This window comes from Callospermophilus lateralis, chromosome 1 (assembly GCF_048772815.1).
Source record: "Callospermophilus lateralis isolate mCalLat2 chromosome 1, mCalLat2.hap1, whole genome shotgun sequence".
Taxonomy (NCBI): domain Eukaryota; kingdom Metazoa; phylum Chordata; class Mammalia; order Rodentia; family Sciuridae; genus Callospermophilus; species Callospermophilus lateralis.
Genome location: NC_135305.1, coordinates 21,950,495 through 21,965,655, shown reverse-complemented (window position 1 = coordinate 21,965,655; position 15,161 = coordinate 21,950,495). Strand labels below are relative to the sequence as shown.

Sequence of the window (15,161 nt, the reverse complement as noted above, 5' to 3'; positions counted from 1 at the left end):
AGAGGCAGCTGACAATTACATCATCAGCTTATATTGCCTGCCTTTGGAAGTCCTTCCATATTTTCAGTCTCAGGTCAGCAAGACATCCTGAAATGTTCAGTGCTTGGGCAACCATGGGCCTTTCTGAAGGGTTCATTCCACCAAGGAAAGATGCTTCCCCTCAGCTCCTAGGGCCTGGGAGGCAGGTAAGGAGTGGGGAGCGGGAATCTCATTTTCAAAAGTAAAGCATGGGGACAAAGGGAGAGTCTCATCGGCAGTGGCCGACTCCATCTCAGACACCCCCACTCCCATTCCCAAGCCATGGCAGCTTCCACAAGAGCACCACAATGGGTCCCTGTGTGGCTGACGCTGGGAGACTGGGAGCCCCACACCGAGAGAAGATGCCATTGTGCTCTTGGGGAGGGTGGAGCTGCTGTGGGCTGCCCAGGCATAACGCTCAAGTCCTGTGGGTGGCATAATGTGGAATTCATCTCCCCTACTCTGCAGAGAGGGGACAGGCAGGACAATCCAGACTCTGTCAGCAAGGTCCTCCAGAGAGTTCAGGCCACGCTAATGAAGATGAATCAGAGGGAGATCTGTCTCCCAGGGCTGCTGCCTCTGCCCCTCAGAGCCAACACATCCATATTCATGGGCGGGAAGGACATCGCCCAGGGCTGGCCCACTCACCAGAGAAGACGGGGCAGAGGTACGGCAGTGCCGACCCACGCCTGGGGTGGGTTGAGTATTGTGGGGTGAAATGATGGGGCATGAATTAGGGGAGATGGTATTTCCAGAGGAAATCTCTTCCTCCACCTGCTACAGACACAACTCCGGGTCTGAGCACAGGGACCCCTGAGAAAGAGAGGGCTCAAATGAGTCTCAGAACAAAGCCCCACCTTTCTACCTCCTGCTCAGCTTCCGCCAACAGTAGTAATCCCTGGGCCCTATCTGTTCTTGGTTTGGTTTCATGGAATCTTCTGGAGGTTCTGCAGAGGGTCTTTGGCACACACCAAGGCTCAGAGCACATACTGCATCTCGCCCTTTCCGCACACACTCTGGTCTTTGTAAACTCCTTTCCTCGTTGTGCTTCTCTAACTCGGCTCTTATGGCCATGAAACATTACCCATCTCAGGCCTTCAGGATCAAGGGAGGCGACTTTGGTAGGAGATCATCCTCCAGGGAAATCTGGACCAAGAACATGGGCATCGATACCAGGTTTCTTCAAAGGAGAGTAAATGTCGGCCTTGAACTTATACACACCATTATTTTGAAGTCAGTAGATTTCTGCTAGACTCCTGGATATTTTGATGTTTTAAATGTTTTATTCCCTGTTATCGCACACCTGCTTCAGTCCCCAGGCAGTGTACGGAAAGGATACACATTGACCCAAATAAATCAAATCACCTTTCTGCTGCTGGTTCCTGTGGGTTTCCACTGAGCCACAGGCTGGTACTTAGTGGCAAGACAAATGTCAAGCAGAGCCCAAAGAGCCTTACCTGCCTTTCTGACATGATGTAGAGTTGCTCATGATCCTTGGAGAAGGCCATGTCACGGAGGACCGGGCCAGGTTCTACCACCTGCACTGTCTCGTACTGCAGGGCATTGCCCCTGGGCCCATCCACCCGGATCTGCAGGAAGAAAAAGAGCAAAACCAATATGAGAACAGGCACCATTACTGCCCACAGCCCAGCTTCAGTCCAGAGACCTTCCAACAGCCAAAGGACAGTCAGTGAGCTCTGCCACCACAGAGCTCAGAGGCCAAAGCCAAGCCCACTGTGGCATCCTGAAGGGCATGTCCCAGAGAGGGGAGGGAGAGACCTAGCTGGGCTTCAGCAAGAACCTGGTCTTGTTCTCTCCTGTTCCTTGTGCCTTGCTGAAGTCTTAGAGCCCTTGCTGGTTTGGGGAAATAAAGGGTGGGCTGGTATGGGGGAGGGGGGTCTGGGGATTGGGCCAACAGCTCAGCGTCGAGGCTGCCTCAGATCAAAGTGCCATCCTGCATCCAAAAGGCAGTAGTACCCACTGCACTTGTTAGTAGAGAACAATTTTGGTGTAAGGATGTTGGCTAATTCTTTGAGACTGGTACCTGGATCTCATTGCTGTGGTCTGGAGGGAACCAGGGGGGTGTCAGCTCCATGAATTTCACATCAAGTAGCCTCTTTTGGGCCATTGAAACCACTGGCGTATACATCAGGTTTTGGAATAGATGTTAGTTCTGAATCCTGCTAGAGGATGTCTTCATGTCCCCAGGGCATGGGATACAGGGATTGCAGGAAGATCCTGCATGAGCTTAGGCATGCGTCATTCTCAACCTTCTAGGAATACGTCACAGGAGGTCATCCTCCAGCCACCACAAATCCTTCTGAGAACATCTTGGGCCACATGGAAAAAACCAGAAGAGGCTTTTCGCCCCACACTCCATCACCAAGAACAAATCTAGAAAAGACATGGACACAATGCTCTCGACACAATGCTCACTTGGCCCTGGGTGTTGGCCAGGTCTCTAGATTCATCCTGAGCCTAAGTGCCCAGGTCTGATATGACCTGCCCAGCTAACACCTCCCACGTGCATTGGGAGCAAACAGTCCCAAGAGCGTGGTTAGATGAGGCCGAGGGGATCACGGAACTTGAGGTTCTAAGACTCTGTAAGTTACCCCTGGCATAATTTTAGAGCTTTCAATAATAAAACCAAAGAAAACATTGTATCCCAGAAATTCCCATTATGCACTTTTACTTTAAAATATTAATATGTAACTTTTAATCCCTCCTGTGATCAAGGAGAATAAGTTATTGGGGGGGGGCACATTGATGACAACTGGTCACAGTTACCCGAAAGTCCGATGGCTCTTTCTGCAGAGCTCACCAGCCTCTGATCGCTGAGGCCGTTGGTTTACGTGTTTGACTTTAGTTTGTTCCAGGATTTGGTTGATTGGTTTTTCTTTGTTTGTTTTTCCTTTTCAGCATTATTTTTAAGCTCCCTAGATATCAGGTGCTAAGAGGTGGCTTTGTGCATATTCCTTATTGATATGATCCCTTCAATCCTGTGTGCTTAGTGCTCATTTGTCATGGCTTACGCAGCCCCTGCCACATCTAAACCACCTTCTCCCACCTTCTGGGTGGGCCTGAACCTACTCTCTGCTTCTGAGAGTTGTTCTTGATGAGCAGAAACAGATCAGCTTAATCTCACTCTCTCACCACAGTGATGGAGAGAAAATTGACTCAACCCATCAACAGGTGTGATCAGAGGAGACTTTTGGAACCAGGGAATGTCAGACACAGAGATGGGAAAACACATTGGCCCTTGATAGTGTCCTGACCCCCAGAATCCAAATAACTCCAAAGCCTGCCCATTGTCTGAACTTGGTTGTTTCTTAAAATATTTCCTTATTGTTCATTTCTAAATCGATACAAAGGCTTAATATCCCATCAAAATCTTAGCTGATAAATTGATATTGTATACAGAAAATGAGACCTAGGTACATTAAACAGTTGCCTAGAGCTATGATATCTGTAGGTGGAATTAGAATCCAGGTCTGACTGTGAAGTCCCTGTTTATAAGAGAGGCCTTATTCCTGGGGTTGAGGGTAGTTCAAGGTAGGTCCCGGTGGGGCCATCCAAAGGCCGGGGGCTAAGGTCAGGATCTGCCTCTGGTCTCTTCATTTCCAGAGATGTTCACTAGTCACTTCTAATATTGATGCTCAAACTCTTGTGCTTGGCAAATATTTATTTAAAAAATGAACAAATAAATGAATAAGCTTAAGACTTTGCTAATTTCAGATTAAGCTCATGAAAATAAGAGCAATGAAAACCGGAAAAAGAATTGAAGAGAGATTTAGCCCTGAAAATCAAAATGCCTTGGATTCCCAGAGTCCTCTCTCTGTGCCCATTCCCAAGCCACCAGATGTCCACACCAGCCAGGACCTTTCTTAATCTGAATGAAATGAGAGTTCGTGCAAAACCAATTGGGATTACCACCCAAGTCTGACCGTGTGGTGATGACCTTGGCCCCTGGCCCAGTCAAGCTTCAGCCCCAGCTGGGAGGTGCCCTGGGGTGGGAGCAGAGAGTGATACTGAGTGCCTGGCTGCTCTCCAGTCCCCTTGGCCGCCAGCAGGATTGGGCTCCATAGGGAATGCTGGCGGAACTAAGCCCCATCCAGCGCCCTTGGTCTGATCCCCAAAGTAAATTAGATTCAGTGCCTGAGTGATCTTCTTATCGTTTGGTTCCAACTTCCCTGCTCCCTCAGGTGAGGTGAAAGTACTGGATATAGTGGACCTTAGAGGAAGTTAGTGACCGGGGGCAGGGACAGAAGGGTGGGCAAGGGAAGGAACAGGAGACACCCATGAGGTGAGTTTTCACAGCCTGGCCTACTGTGACCCCACCATCCACCCTCCGCCAGAGGGTGAAAACAATCAGGAAGGTGTTTCTCCTCCCCCTCCCCAATCCACAGCTTTCCACAAAACAGAAAGGAAAGCTTTCATTTGTCCATTTCCTGAAAGAATCTCACAAGGACATGGAAAAAAGGGGTTTATTGTGTAATCTGCTGAACCTTTGATGGGCAATCCTAAAATTCAGGTAGAATGGACAAGCTGCAGGCTTTGGGGCCCCTATATGGATAAAGGACAAGAATTGTTCTTTATTAAATGGCTACTACGAGTCAGGCATTTACATCTCATAAGTTCCTAAAGTGAGCACGAATATCACCCCATTGCAGGTAAGGCACAAGAGAGGTGAAATGACCCGTCCAAGGTCACACATCTAGTGAAAGGCAATCCCGGATCCACACCAAGTTCCATTTGATTTCAGCATCTGCGAGTTTACATGATACGCCAACACACGCCCTGAACCAGGTCCTATTGGTTATGTAAATCTGCATCCTCTCAAGCAGTCAAAGTGGTTGATGTTAAACAAACATCACTCTGAGGGGTGGAGGAGGAACCAAGTCTTTATCGACTGCAGTTCTTTTGGGAGAGGAACATGCATATGAATGAAGATGCTGTTGTAAATTTTCAAAATAATGAGCCCTTATATTTTTTGTTTTATACTTTGCAAATTCATAAATAACACTGTCTCATCTGATGGTTATGAAATTTTTATGATGTTGACTGCCGGCATAAACCTTCTCATTTTACTGATGAAGCAACGGAGACAGGAATGGTTCTTGCCCAAACTTCAATAGTAAACCAGTATCAGACAGGACTAGAACCCAGTTCTCCCATCTGCTGGCTCAGCTTTGGCTCTTAGCTATTTAGATGCTCCAAAAGCCTTTGACAAGGTTCCACATGAACAGGTATTTAAAAATAATGAGTCTCTGTGGGACTTGGGGCAGTTTGGCCAAGGAAAGAGAAGCAATTGAGACAGGAAAGACACATTTCTGTGTGGAGAGGTAGAGCTGAGCACTCTCCCAACACTATTGTCTTACTTAATACTTTTTATAAAATGGTCTAGAGGAGAGAGAAAAAAAAATTGCAGAGGATTTTGAGCTTTGAAGCCCAACAATGCAAATAAACTATAGAAAGTTGTCCACCCTGGATGGGACTGATCATCAAGAAGGAGTTGACACAGGAGCAGGTCGATAGTCCTGGAACTGTGGGTCTCATGGGGCAGATGTCATGCCTGTCACATTTCCTAAGACATAATTGGTGCTCAATAAATAGTTACTAGTAAGTGAAAAATAACCACATTCTTCCAGCATTTTGATGGGCTCTGAGATACTAGATATAATCAAGATAAGTCATAGGATCAAGGAAAGGAACTTCAGTATCATTATTTTCTATCCTTTTTATTCCCAGGGAGTCAACAAAATGTTAGGCAATATTCTGATGGGATTTCAGGGACAAACAGACCAATGGAGTCATCATCCTGGCCAAGTTCACTTCCAATATCACATTTGGTCTGCACCTCAGAAGGTAGCAACATGCTCCAGGCTAGGACAACAGCCCAGACCAGAAATAAAAAGTTGAGAGTAGAGATGGAAGGAGACCATTAACCAATGTCCGTGTTTCAGTCAAGAATGGGGAGGCCACCCCCAAAGGCTGTGAGGCAGCAGCCTAAACAAATGTCTGTTATTTGACACAACGTAGGTGATATGTGTGGAGCACCTAAGCAGTGAGAAAAGATTAAAGCAGAAATTGATTATTTTTTGGAAGGTAGAAAAAGTAAAGAGACCGATTGTGGGTTATGAATGTAAATATGTGTGTTTTGAAGAGGTTGTAAATTTCCAAAGTTGATACCCACTGGGTAGCCACATCCCAACCCTGCAAGCCCCTTAACAGAATGACACACCACACACTCATTTATCATCTGCCATGCATTTGTTGAATGCCTGGCTTCATACCCATGAGGCCTGGTGACAAACTCTATGACAGAGAGTTGTTCAAAGACCTCTGTTTGTTCTCTCCAGGAGCCTTGGCTGACTTACTGGGAGTCAATAGGTATGACGTGCCCAGCCCCAAGTAAGGCCAGTGGGCAGGGAGTATCCATACACCATAGAACAACGGGCCACCAATATGGCACCTTAGGGAACTTAACCAATAAGACATATAGTGGGTAACATTGGATTTACTCAAAAGCTATCTTAAGAGTAAAAAATCTCCCAGGTCACTAAGAAGAGTGATCCATCAGAAGTAACAAAATTAGTGGTAGTAACATTCTGATAGGAGAGAAACAGTGAAAATAGGAACAAGAGCGTTAGAAGGGAAAAGTCTTTCTTCAGCACTGTCCTGAGAAGGGAGTGTGAACGGAGCAGACCTGATGGCAATAAGGTCTCCGTGGCAGGGAATGGTGCCTCTCCAGATCTTGCTTGAGCCCTAGTGGAATGTTCTAGAGCAGTATATGTATATGTGAACCACAAATGTGGGTCACATATGTCATTTGAAATTTTCTAGTAGAAAAAGAGATGGGTAAAATTAATTTTCACAATTATCTTGTCTAACCTGTTGTGCCCTAAATATGATGTTAACAAGTATATAAATATACAAGTGTAAGATTATCAATGGGATATTTTACTTTCTTTTTCTCATATTAAATCATTAAAACCTGGCGTGTGCTTTACATGTACGACACATCTCAACTGGGGCTTACAATGTGGCTGCTGGCCACCATATTGGATGACACTGTTCTAGACCATTCTCTTCCCAGTATTCTGATTCTATACTCACCAATCGACCTGGCTAAGAATTTGACTTGGTGACTATCCTTCTGGGGATGCCTCAGTGGAAACTTTGCCCAACTCCCCATCTTTACCACAGCACACTGGTGTCTCCCACCGACCCTCCATCTACAGCGTAACACAGCGTGTCTCACCATCCTCATGTTTTTGAAGCTCATAGGGTACATGCACAAGTCAGCAGCAAGGTCCCTGCTCTGCCAAGCAAGTCAGAAAACTCAGCTGCATGGACCTGGATCTAATCTTGCACTTGCCAGGCTCACTGATCATTTCCACTCCTTCTGGGCCTCCTGCACAGCAGGTCCCCCAGTACCCTGAGTGGCAGTCAAAATACTAACAGCTGCTCACAGGAGAGGACCAACCAGTCACACAGTTGCTGTGGGAGCAGATTCTTGGAGGCTCCCAGCTGCCCCGAGTAACATTGCTAGAGAGAAGATGGCGGTGGGGGGACAACTAGATGGTGGTGGGCATGCAGGGCCTGGGGATAGCAGCTAACTACCAATTTATATTACCTGGTGAGGCCACGCTAGGACTTCACAATTGTGCATCACCCTGGCTCACCCAGCCAGAGCCTTCATTCTAGCGTTGAGTGTGCACTGCACATTCCTTACATACAGCTTCACAGAGACACACAGACATGCTAGCTGGGTATCTGGGCTTCTCCTCTCATCTTTCCCAGCCAGTCCGTCTCTATCTGAGGAGCTTCCTAGGCAGCCAGCCCCTTCCCTCCAGCCCCTCTGGCCCCCTGCCCATCCACCCGTCAGTGTAACACCTATCTCCATCCCTGGCACGGTGAGTCCCTGCGTTGCCAGGCAGACTGCTATTAAAACATCAGCAGGGTGGCCTCTGCAAAGGTCAGCCATCCAGGGAGCTCCTGGCAGCTGCTTGTTTGTTTATTGGAACATTATCTGGGCCGGGCTGTTTATTTACATCCATTGAAGGATTGAACAATAAATATCATCTCCCAGTAGCAGGCAGATGCTTGCACTAGAGCGTTCTGGCTGCTGTCTTGCTTGGAATAATCTCCCTAATGAGCAAACAGTACTATTCATCTCTAAAGATTCAGGCCACCCCTGACCTCCCCTTTTCTTCTCTCTGCACGTCACCTAATACTGCCCCATCCCGGTCTATACCTGCAAGGTTTCTGGGCTGGGGCCAGGTGTAAGAAGGTCCTCACCTTCTTAGGGCTTTTCTGAAAGGCAGGGAAATAAAGGTAGAACTGGAGATAGACAAGGAGCCGGTTAAACTATCAGGCTTGTCTCGGGGTCATTCTGAAGTCTCCACGTGAAGGGACTTTTGTGCAATGAAATGCAAACCCACTAGTTTGCAGAATGGAGACCTTGTCCGGCAGACAGGCCTGGGTGAGCTGCCTGAGGAGGGGCCAGGGACCCAGGCTCAGCTCCTTCTCCCAGAAACCTTGCCTGTGTGACTTCAGCTGTCTTAGCTGTCTTAGCCTTCACCTGGCTCTCATGGAGGCACAAGTAGATGAGGGCCCTTGGTGAGGTACCAGTGACGAAGACCACCCCCTAACCTGTGATGCTCTCAGGAGACACATGTGAGCTATTTGGAACCTGCATATGTAGTTTATTCCATTGGCTCCCAGAGGATCTAAGTGATATAGCCATGGTCACTGTCCCTTAGCATCTTTCTACACAAACCCAAAAGAAGCAGGTAGAAGGAACAATTAGCACACCAGAAGCAGGCACACAGTAGGTGCTTGTTTATGGTATGAATGTGCACGCGCGTGCTTGCACGTACACACACACACACACACACACACACACACATTTGTTCTCTCTGGATCTGAAGATGAGACCATGCCTCAGCCTCTAGAACTGTCGCTGTGTAATTCCATGACACAGTGATTCCAGGCAGGAGATTCAACTGTGGGATTAAGCCTGAGGATCTTGGCAGCTGGCTGGCTGGGGGCTAAACATGGTGGGAAGTGTCCCCTTCACTCTCTCTGTTTCCCTGTGGAGACATTGCCTAGTTTCTATGGTGGTGGACAAGATGACCTGGAGTTCCCATCAGACTGAGGGGATGCAAGTGTACCCCCTGCCAAGGGGGGGGGTTCTCTCATGACCCATGTCCTTATTCACTGCCAATATTCCCCAAATCAAAAAACCAAGCAATCTGAGAAGAAAATATCACTCAATATTATCTTGAATTTCTCAGAGCTTCTTTTCTCTAAATCACCAGTTCCCCCCAGGGCACACTTCCAATCCCCCTTTGCTGGTTCTCTTTCTTTTCCTAAGCACCTGTCACCTTCTTATATTCTTTATAATGTATGGAATTTATCATGGTTGTAGTGTGACTGCCCCCCCCCCCCCGCCTAGAATGCAAAATCTACAAGGGCAGAAATTCTTCTATACTTATCCCTTGAACCATGCCACGGAGCAGATGCTCAAATACTTGTTGAAGAACTGAAAGCCTCATCAGCATCTTCATTTGTTCTCAGGACTCAAGGTTCCCCTATAGAACTAAACAGGGATGTTCCATCTGGAAGACTCAGGGGCAGCACAGAGTTGGAACCACTCCACCCAGCCCACCCAGGTCCCGCAGCTGCAGTGCCCTGTTTTTGGATCAGGGTGGACTCTGCTACACATGGTGGCTGTGCCTTCCTGCCCTGAGTCGCGGGTTTGCAAGGTGCACCTAGACCTGGCTTCGGTGCGTATGCTGCTTAAGCTGCCCCAGAACAGAACGATGAAGGCGCTTTGTTTTAATTTCCTGATTCTAGCCAGGAGAAAGAGGATGCAAAAGGAAGAGCAAGACTGTAAACAGCAATTAATTAGACAGGCACTGTGTGTGCGCAAATCTGGTGCCATGTTACCAAACATTGCCGGGACAATCAGTCCCTCTGGGTCTCCCGTTACACACATTCACAAAGCTGAACCATGATTCCCAAGCTGCCATTAAGACTTCAATGCCCAAATCAATGAAATCAGGGACAACGGCTTCCAGACCTCCCCTACCTGCTTGGGTGGTGGACAAAGAACAGGGAAACTTCCAGAAGACAGGGATGCTGAAGAAATCAAAAGGAAAGCCAACATGATTGATTTGAAGCAAGGACCAGAAGCAGTTCAGACCCTCACATTTCAGTTGCAGAATAGTTTATAGTTGCAGAAAAGCCCCTCTGGTTGCCCCTGCTCAGAGATACTCTGGGGATTTGCATGCTGGAGTTAGAGGTTTGAAACCTTGGTGGGTCAACCACCTTGAGCCCTAAGGCACCACTTATTTATATCGCTTGTACCTCAGAACCTTGGCTGGCCATTCCTTGTGCTCCAAAAAGGAGCCTGGACAGATTGTTCCCACTCCTAGGAAAGCGAGAACAAATGACTAGACAGTTCATTCACCACCTGCCATGCACCATGCCACGGGGCTTTTCCTGCATTGGCTCCTCCTAGAGCTAATCCACCTTACAAAAAACCAGACAGCAAGCCTTTAAGCCCAAGGCACAGCATGGATTCTGACTCCAACTGGTGTTGTCTGAGACAATCTACTAAACTTTTCCAAGGATCACTTGAAAAACAGAAATAATAGTAACAGTAATACTTCATTGTTGTTGATACTGTGTGTGATAATGATAACGTCCCAGGGGTCTAAAATACCTGGCAGAGTGAGGAGTAACTTTGACTTTCCATGAGTGTTAGCAATTAGTACTATTAAAATGAATGCATCTCCGTGATCCCCATCCATGCCCATGAGGAGCTGCAGCTTCTGGGAAAGGTTAGAAGATGTGGCTCACAGACTGAATGGCAACATCTGACCAGTTATCTAAGGGGACTGGAAAGAGAGAAAGGACCCACGGCTCAACTCTGGGCTGTCTGAAGTGGAGTAGAAAAGGGTCATCTTGGGACAGAGAGCAGGGGAACACGCACTGAAGAGTCTGTAACCGTGGATGGGCCGAGCAGATTGGAATTCCACTAACATGGACCCAGAGACCTTGGCTCAGCTGCCCCAACACTGCCAGAACTGTCCAGGAACCTGAGTCTCGTTGAATTCTGCAGTGACTCAGGAAACCGACTACTTTGTGGAGGATCATGAAAGCAGCTTCATGCCTGTGGTTAGACCAAAGCAGAAGTGGGAAGCCACACCCTGGCTTCAGCAAGAAGAGAGCCATCTCGGGGAGGCCAGAGCTGAGTCAGGGCTGGCCAGGCACTGTGGAGGAGCAGGGCCTGCTTCCTAAAGCGGGCAGTGACCTGGGTGGGGTCGGCACAGAGATGTGGGCAGAGAATCAGGACCCCATCCCTCATCCACACGCCTCCATTGCCTCCTTCTACAACGTTGATAAGCCACGCTCTTCTCTGCCCGCCCTCATAGGTAGGAGGCTACCTTCCCCCAGAAGGGTCAGTATTTCTTTTCTGCTGGACTTGAGGCCTCCTGCAGTGGTATCAGCAGCTGGACTAGAATGAAAAAAAAAAAAAAAAAAAAAAAAAACCTATCCAGCTGGAGGCCTCAAGAAAACGAAAGTGGATTTGGGCGGAGTTGTGCACACCTGTAATCCCAGCGGCTCAGGAGGCTGAGGCAGGAGGATCGTGAAGTTCAAAGCCAGCTTCATTAAAAGCGAGGTGCTAAGCAACTCAATGAGGCCCTGTCTCTAAATTAAATACAAAATAGGGCTGGGGATGTGGCTCAGTGGTCGAGTGCCCCTGAGTTCAATCCCCAGTATCCCCTTCCAAAAGAAAAGAAAAAATCCATGCACACAAACAAAAAAATAAAAGTGAAGAGGGCACTGGGGACACATGGACTATTCCTGAGCAGCTTCACTGTTCTTGGGAATCTGAAATGGTCAGGCCCTAACTCAAGGATGGACGCTTCCAACACGGAGCTGGGCAGGGGCAGACTCAGTAATTACGTCTCGACCAGACAAGGAAAGTGGGCCTGCCTGGGTTTCAGCCCAGGCTCAGAAGCAGCATCAGCTCCCCGACCCCCTCACAGGCTGGACCTTACCAATCGGCGTGGGCTTCTGCTCCTCCAGGCCCTAAGTCCCAACCTGCGGCTCTCTCCGGGTCCTGATGGCAGCCTCTGGGCTGATTTCCCCTCCTCATCCCACCAGCTCTGCCGGCAGCACTTCCTTGGCATATCTCCACGGTCATCCCCGAGGCTCCTCTTGGCCCCTCACCTTCCGCTCTTCAGCCTGACAACACTGACCACTGAGGCCTGGCAGCACAGTCCCCAGCTGAGCCTCCACCTGGCTTGCCCTCTCTGTCAGGCCAGTGCCTTCCCTGCTTCCCCGGGACTCTGCGGGTCCTCAGGTCTGTCCCCAGGTCTCTTCCCCCTTTTCCTTTCCGTCATTTTCCTCTTGGCTCTGTTCAATCTGCCCATGTCCATGAGTCCCCTGAAGATGTCCCAGCTGCTCCCCGGGGCCTTCCTCTGTAACACTTGCCCACTCGGATCACCTCCTCGTGTCTCTCCACCCATGTTCCCTGTGCAGTCACTTAAAGCTGTCACAGGCTTTGACTGGCCCTGAAGCCCTCGTTCTCTCCTCTCAAGTTTTGAGTGTATTTTGTGGCTGATACCACGGGGTCAGGTAGACCTAGGGCAGGGCTGTGGCATGGGGCTAAGCAGAGGCAGTGGAGCCAGCCAGCCCTGTTCCTTGCTCTGGGGACAATGACTGTTTGCAGTCTCAGGCAGGATGTGTCAGGTTTGTTTGGTGTCCTCAGCTGAAGTAAGGGACTCAGAATTCCCAGCTCAGAGCTGTTGTAAGATTCCATCCAGCATGAAATGCTCTTAGTCAAGTGTCCGGAGCACACTAGCACTGAGTACTTGTGTCTGTGAGTTGCAGTTGGTTAATAGGGAGTGTGCCCTGTTAGTTAGTATGAAGATAGAGAAGAATTAACCAGATGTTGACGGTAACGGAGTGGTCTCCCAGCAAGGCCCCAACACCTCTCTGAATGCCAGTTGCTTCAGAGATGTTTGGTAGAATACACAGAAACACGTGAACTCTATGAAAAGCTCAAAGGGTCCCAGAATCCTCAGACATGCTCAGAGACTCTCTGCCAAGCTTCCCTCCCTTTGGTCCCCCTAACAGCAGCAGCAGCAGCCGCCTAGATGGTTCCCATCCTCAGATACTGATCCGAACTATCTGTGGGAAGTGCCAGGGGACCCACCATTGCTCAGTCCCTAGGCACTGTCTGGCCATTTTCTTGATAAATAAATAACCCAGGGAACGTCAGACAAGTGTGTATCACCTCAACATCTGCTCTCAGTGATGAGCTCGGCTCCAGGTCCTTTCCCCACAGCCTCATCAAGCTGCTGGGGCGTCAGCCCTTCCGTGGAGCACTGAGTCTGCCTTCCAGGGACAGATGTGTGTATGTGTCTGTGTAACAAAAACAGCCTATGTTTACTCAGTGTGACGGATGGAGGTGCAGGCTTGCCCAAAGGGGAACTCCCCAAATAAGGATAAGGAACCTCCTTCCTTCATCCCAAGGATCAAAGGCACCACCCCAGGGAAGCACATTGTCCAGACAGAGACCCCAGCTTCTGGCTGAATGACTGAGGGTTGCTTTGAGCTGCCATTAGATTTGCTACGCTTTGGAATAGACAGGAGTTTGAGTTTTGCTTACTCGTCATCTGTATTAGGATTTCAAAGCAGCCCTGACCCCCGGGCTACCCAGGTTATTTTTGTGCATGTGTCTAAAGTGAGGTGAGAAGTCATCATGAGATGCAAGACACATCGCTAGGACCCAGCTCAGGCATGACTGAGAGCGGACAACTCCTCTGCTGTCTCCCTGGATGGAGTCAACACCTCCTGCATACTGTGAATGCACTCCAGGGCACCTGCTGATGTCACCCATCATGCATGGGGACAGAGGTTCTCAAGGATTCCCTTGCCTTTCTCCCACACCTGGGTTCTGCTTGAGTACAGGGCTATGTCTGGTCTATCCTCCCTGAGCTCACAAAATAGGCACATGGTGTCCCAGATTGAAGCTGCCATTTTCTGGCTTCAAACCTCTAGTCAGCAACAACACGCACAGAAGTAGGCATCGTTGTGGGCCATCGAATATCCATTCCTGTCCACCAACAAATCGCTGGAGCTTCTTTGAGGAATGGGCCTCATTCAGCGCCATTTCACAGACCACCAAGTGTGACTTCGTGCTTCCTCTCCCCATCCTACTCCTGCTCATCTCGCCCAGAAGTCACTGCGCACTCCTCACTTTTTGAAATTGCAGCCACCCTGGGAAAGAGACGTTTGGAACTATCACGAATGAGCACCCAGGAATTCATGAGGCCGGGAGGGTGGTGTCTGAATGGTTCATAGTCAGAAAATTTGTTCCCAAAGACACTATGAGGAAGGACCCACGCTTTAAATTCTGGAGCTGAGAAGGACAGGCCTGTCCCAGGATGACATCACCAGATAGAGCTGGAATGCACAGATGCTGAAAACTGGGGGGCCCCAGGGCCAGGGGGAAGTTTGCCCGCCATATCACAAAGGGTCTTTTGACCACCCTTTGCCCGCCCCCACCCTCAGTGGAGGGCCTAAAGACACTCTCCTCAAGTCAGAAAGTGACCTTTGACCCTGGTGAGGGACAGCCTGGAAGAGATGGAGGCATCGGAGCTGAAATGCCTCCAAGGGAAAAATAATAATAATAACGCATGCCTATATGGGATGCCTGCTCTGCCCGAAGCCTGTGAAGTTAACTGTAGAGAAATGCATTTTAGAAGAAGATATTGAAAAACCATCCTCTCCGTCACTGGCCATGGTTACTATAATTATTTGCACAGCATCACCAAGGCCTATATATTTCATAGCAATTATACCATTGATCTCACGGCTCACAGGCCGAGCAAACCCCAGCCACTGCTCCCTGGTCCTTTGGGAGTTGTGTCTGTCCATGCTTCTGATGGGGAACCTGAGACTAGGGAGGAAGTCACCAGGACTCTGAGAGTCAAGGGTTGGAATAGTAATGTTAATATTGTGGCTTATCATATTAACCCACTAATAGCAAAACATTCAAATTTCCATTTTCCAGCACCTCGTCTTGTCATAGTGTTCATTTCTAGGTTTTCCCAAGACAT

The 15,161-nt window shown here is 48.8% G+C and overlaps 1 protein-coding gene across 5 annotated transcripts in view; it reads right to left on the bottom strand.

Annotated features, from left to right (window-relative positions):
• Plxna4 (plexin A4) overlaps nt 1-15,161 on the bottom strand; it is a 353,319-nt gene that overhangs the window by 153,596 nt on the left and 184,562 nt on the right. For 4 of the 5 annotated variants that reach the window (XM_076860344.2, XM_076860325.2, XM_076860363.2 and 1 more), the window contains exon 3: nt 1,476-1,607. In XM_076860344.2, coding sequence (XP_076716459.2) covers nt 1,476-1,607 — 132 coding nt within the window. The remainder of the gene's footprint in view (nt 1-1,475; nt 1,608-15,161) is intronic. The other variant, XM_077110456.1, reaches the window with a different exon arrangement.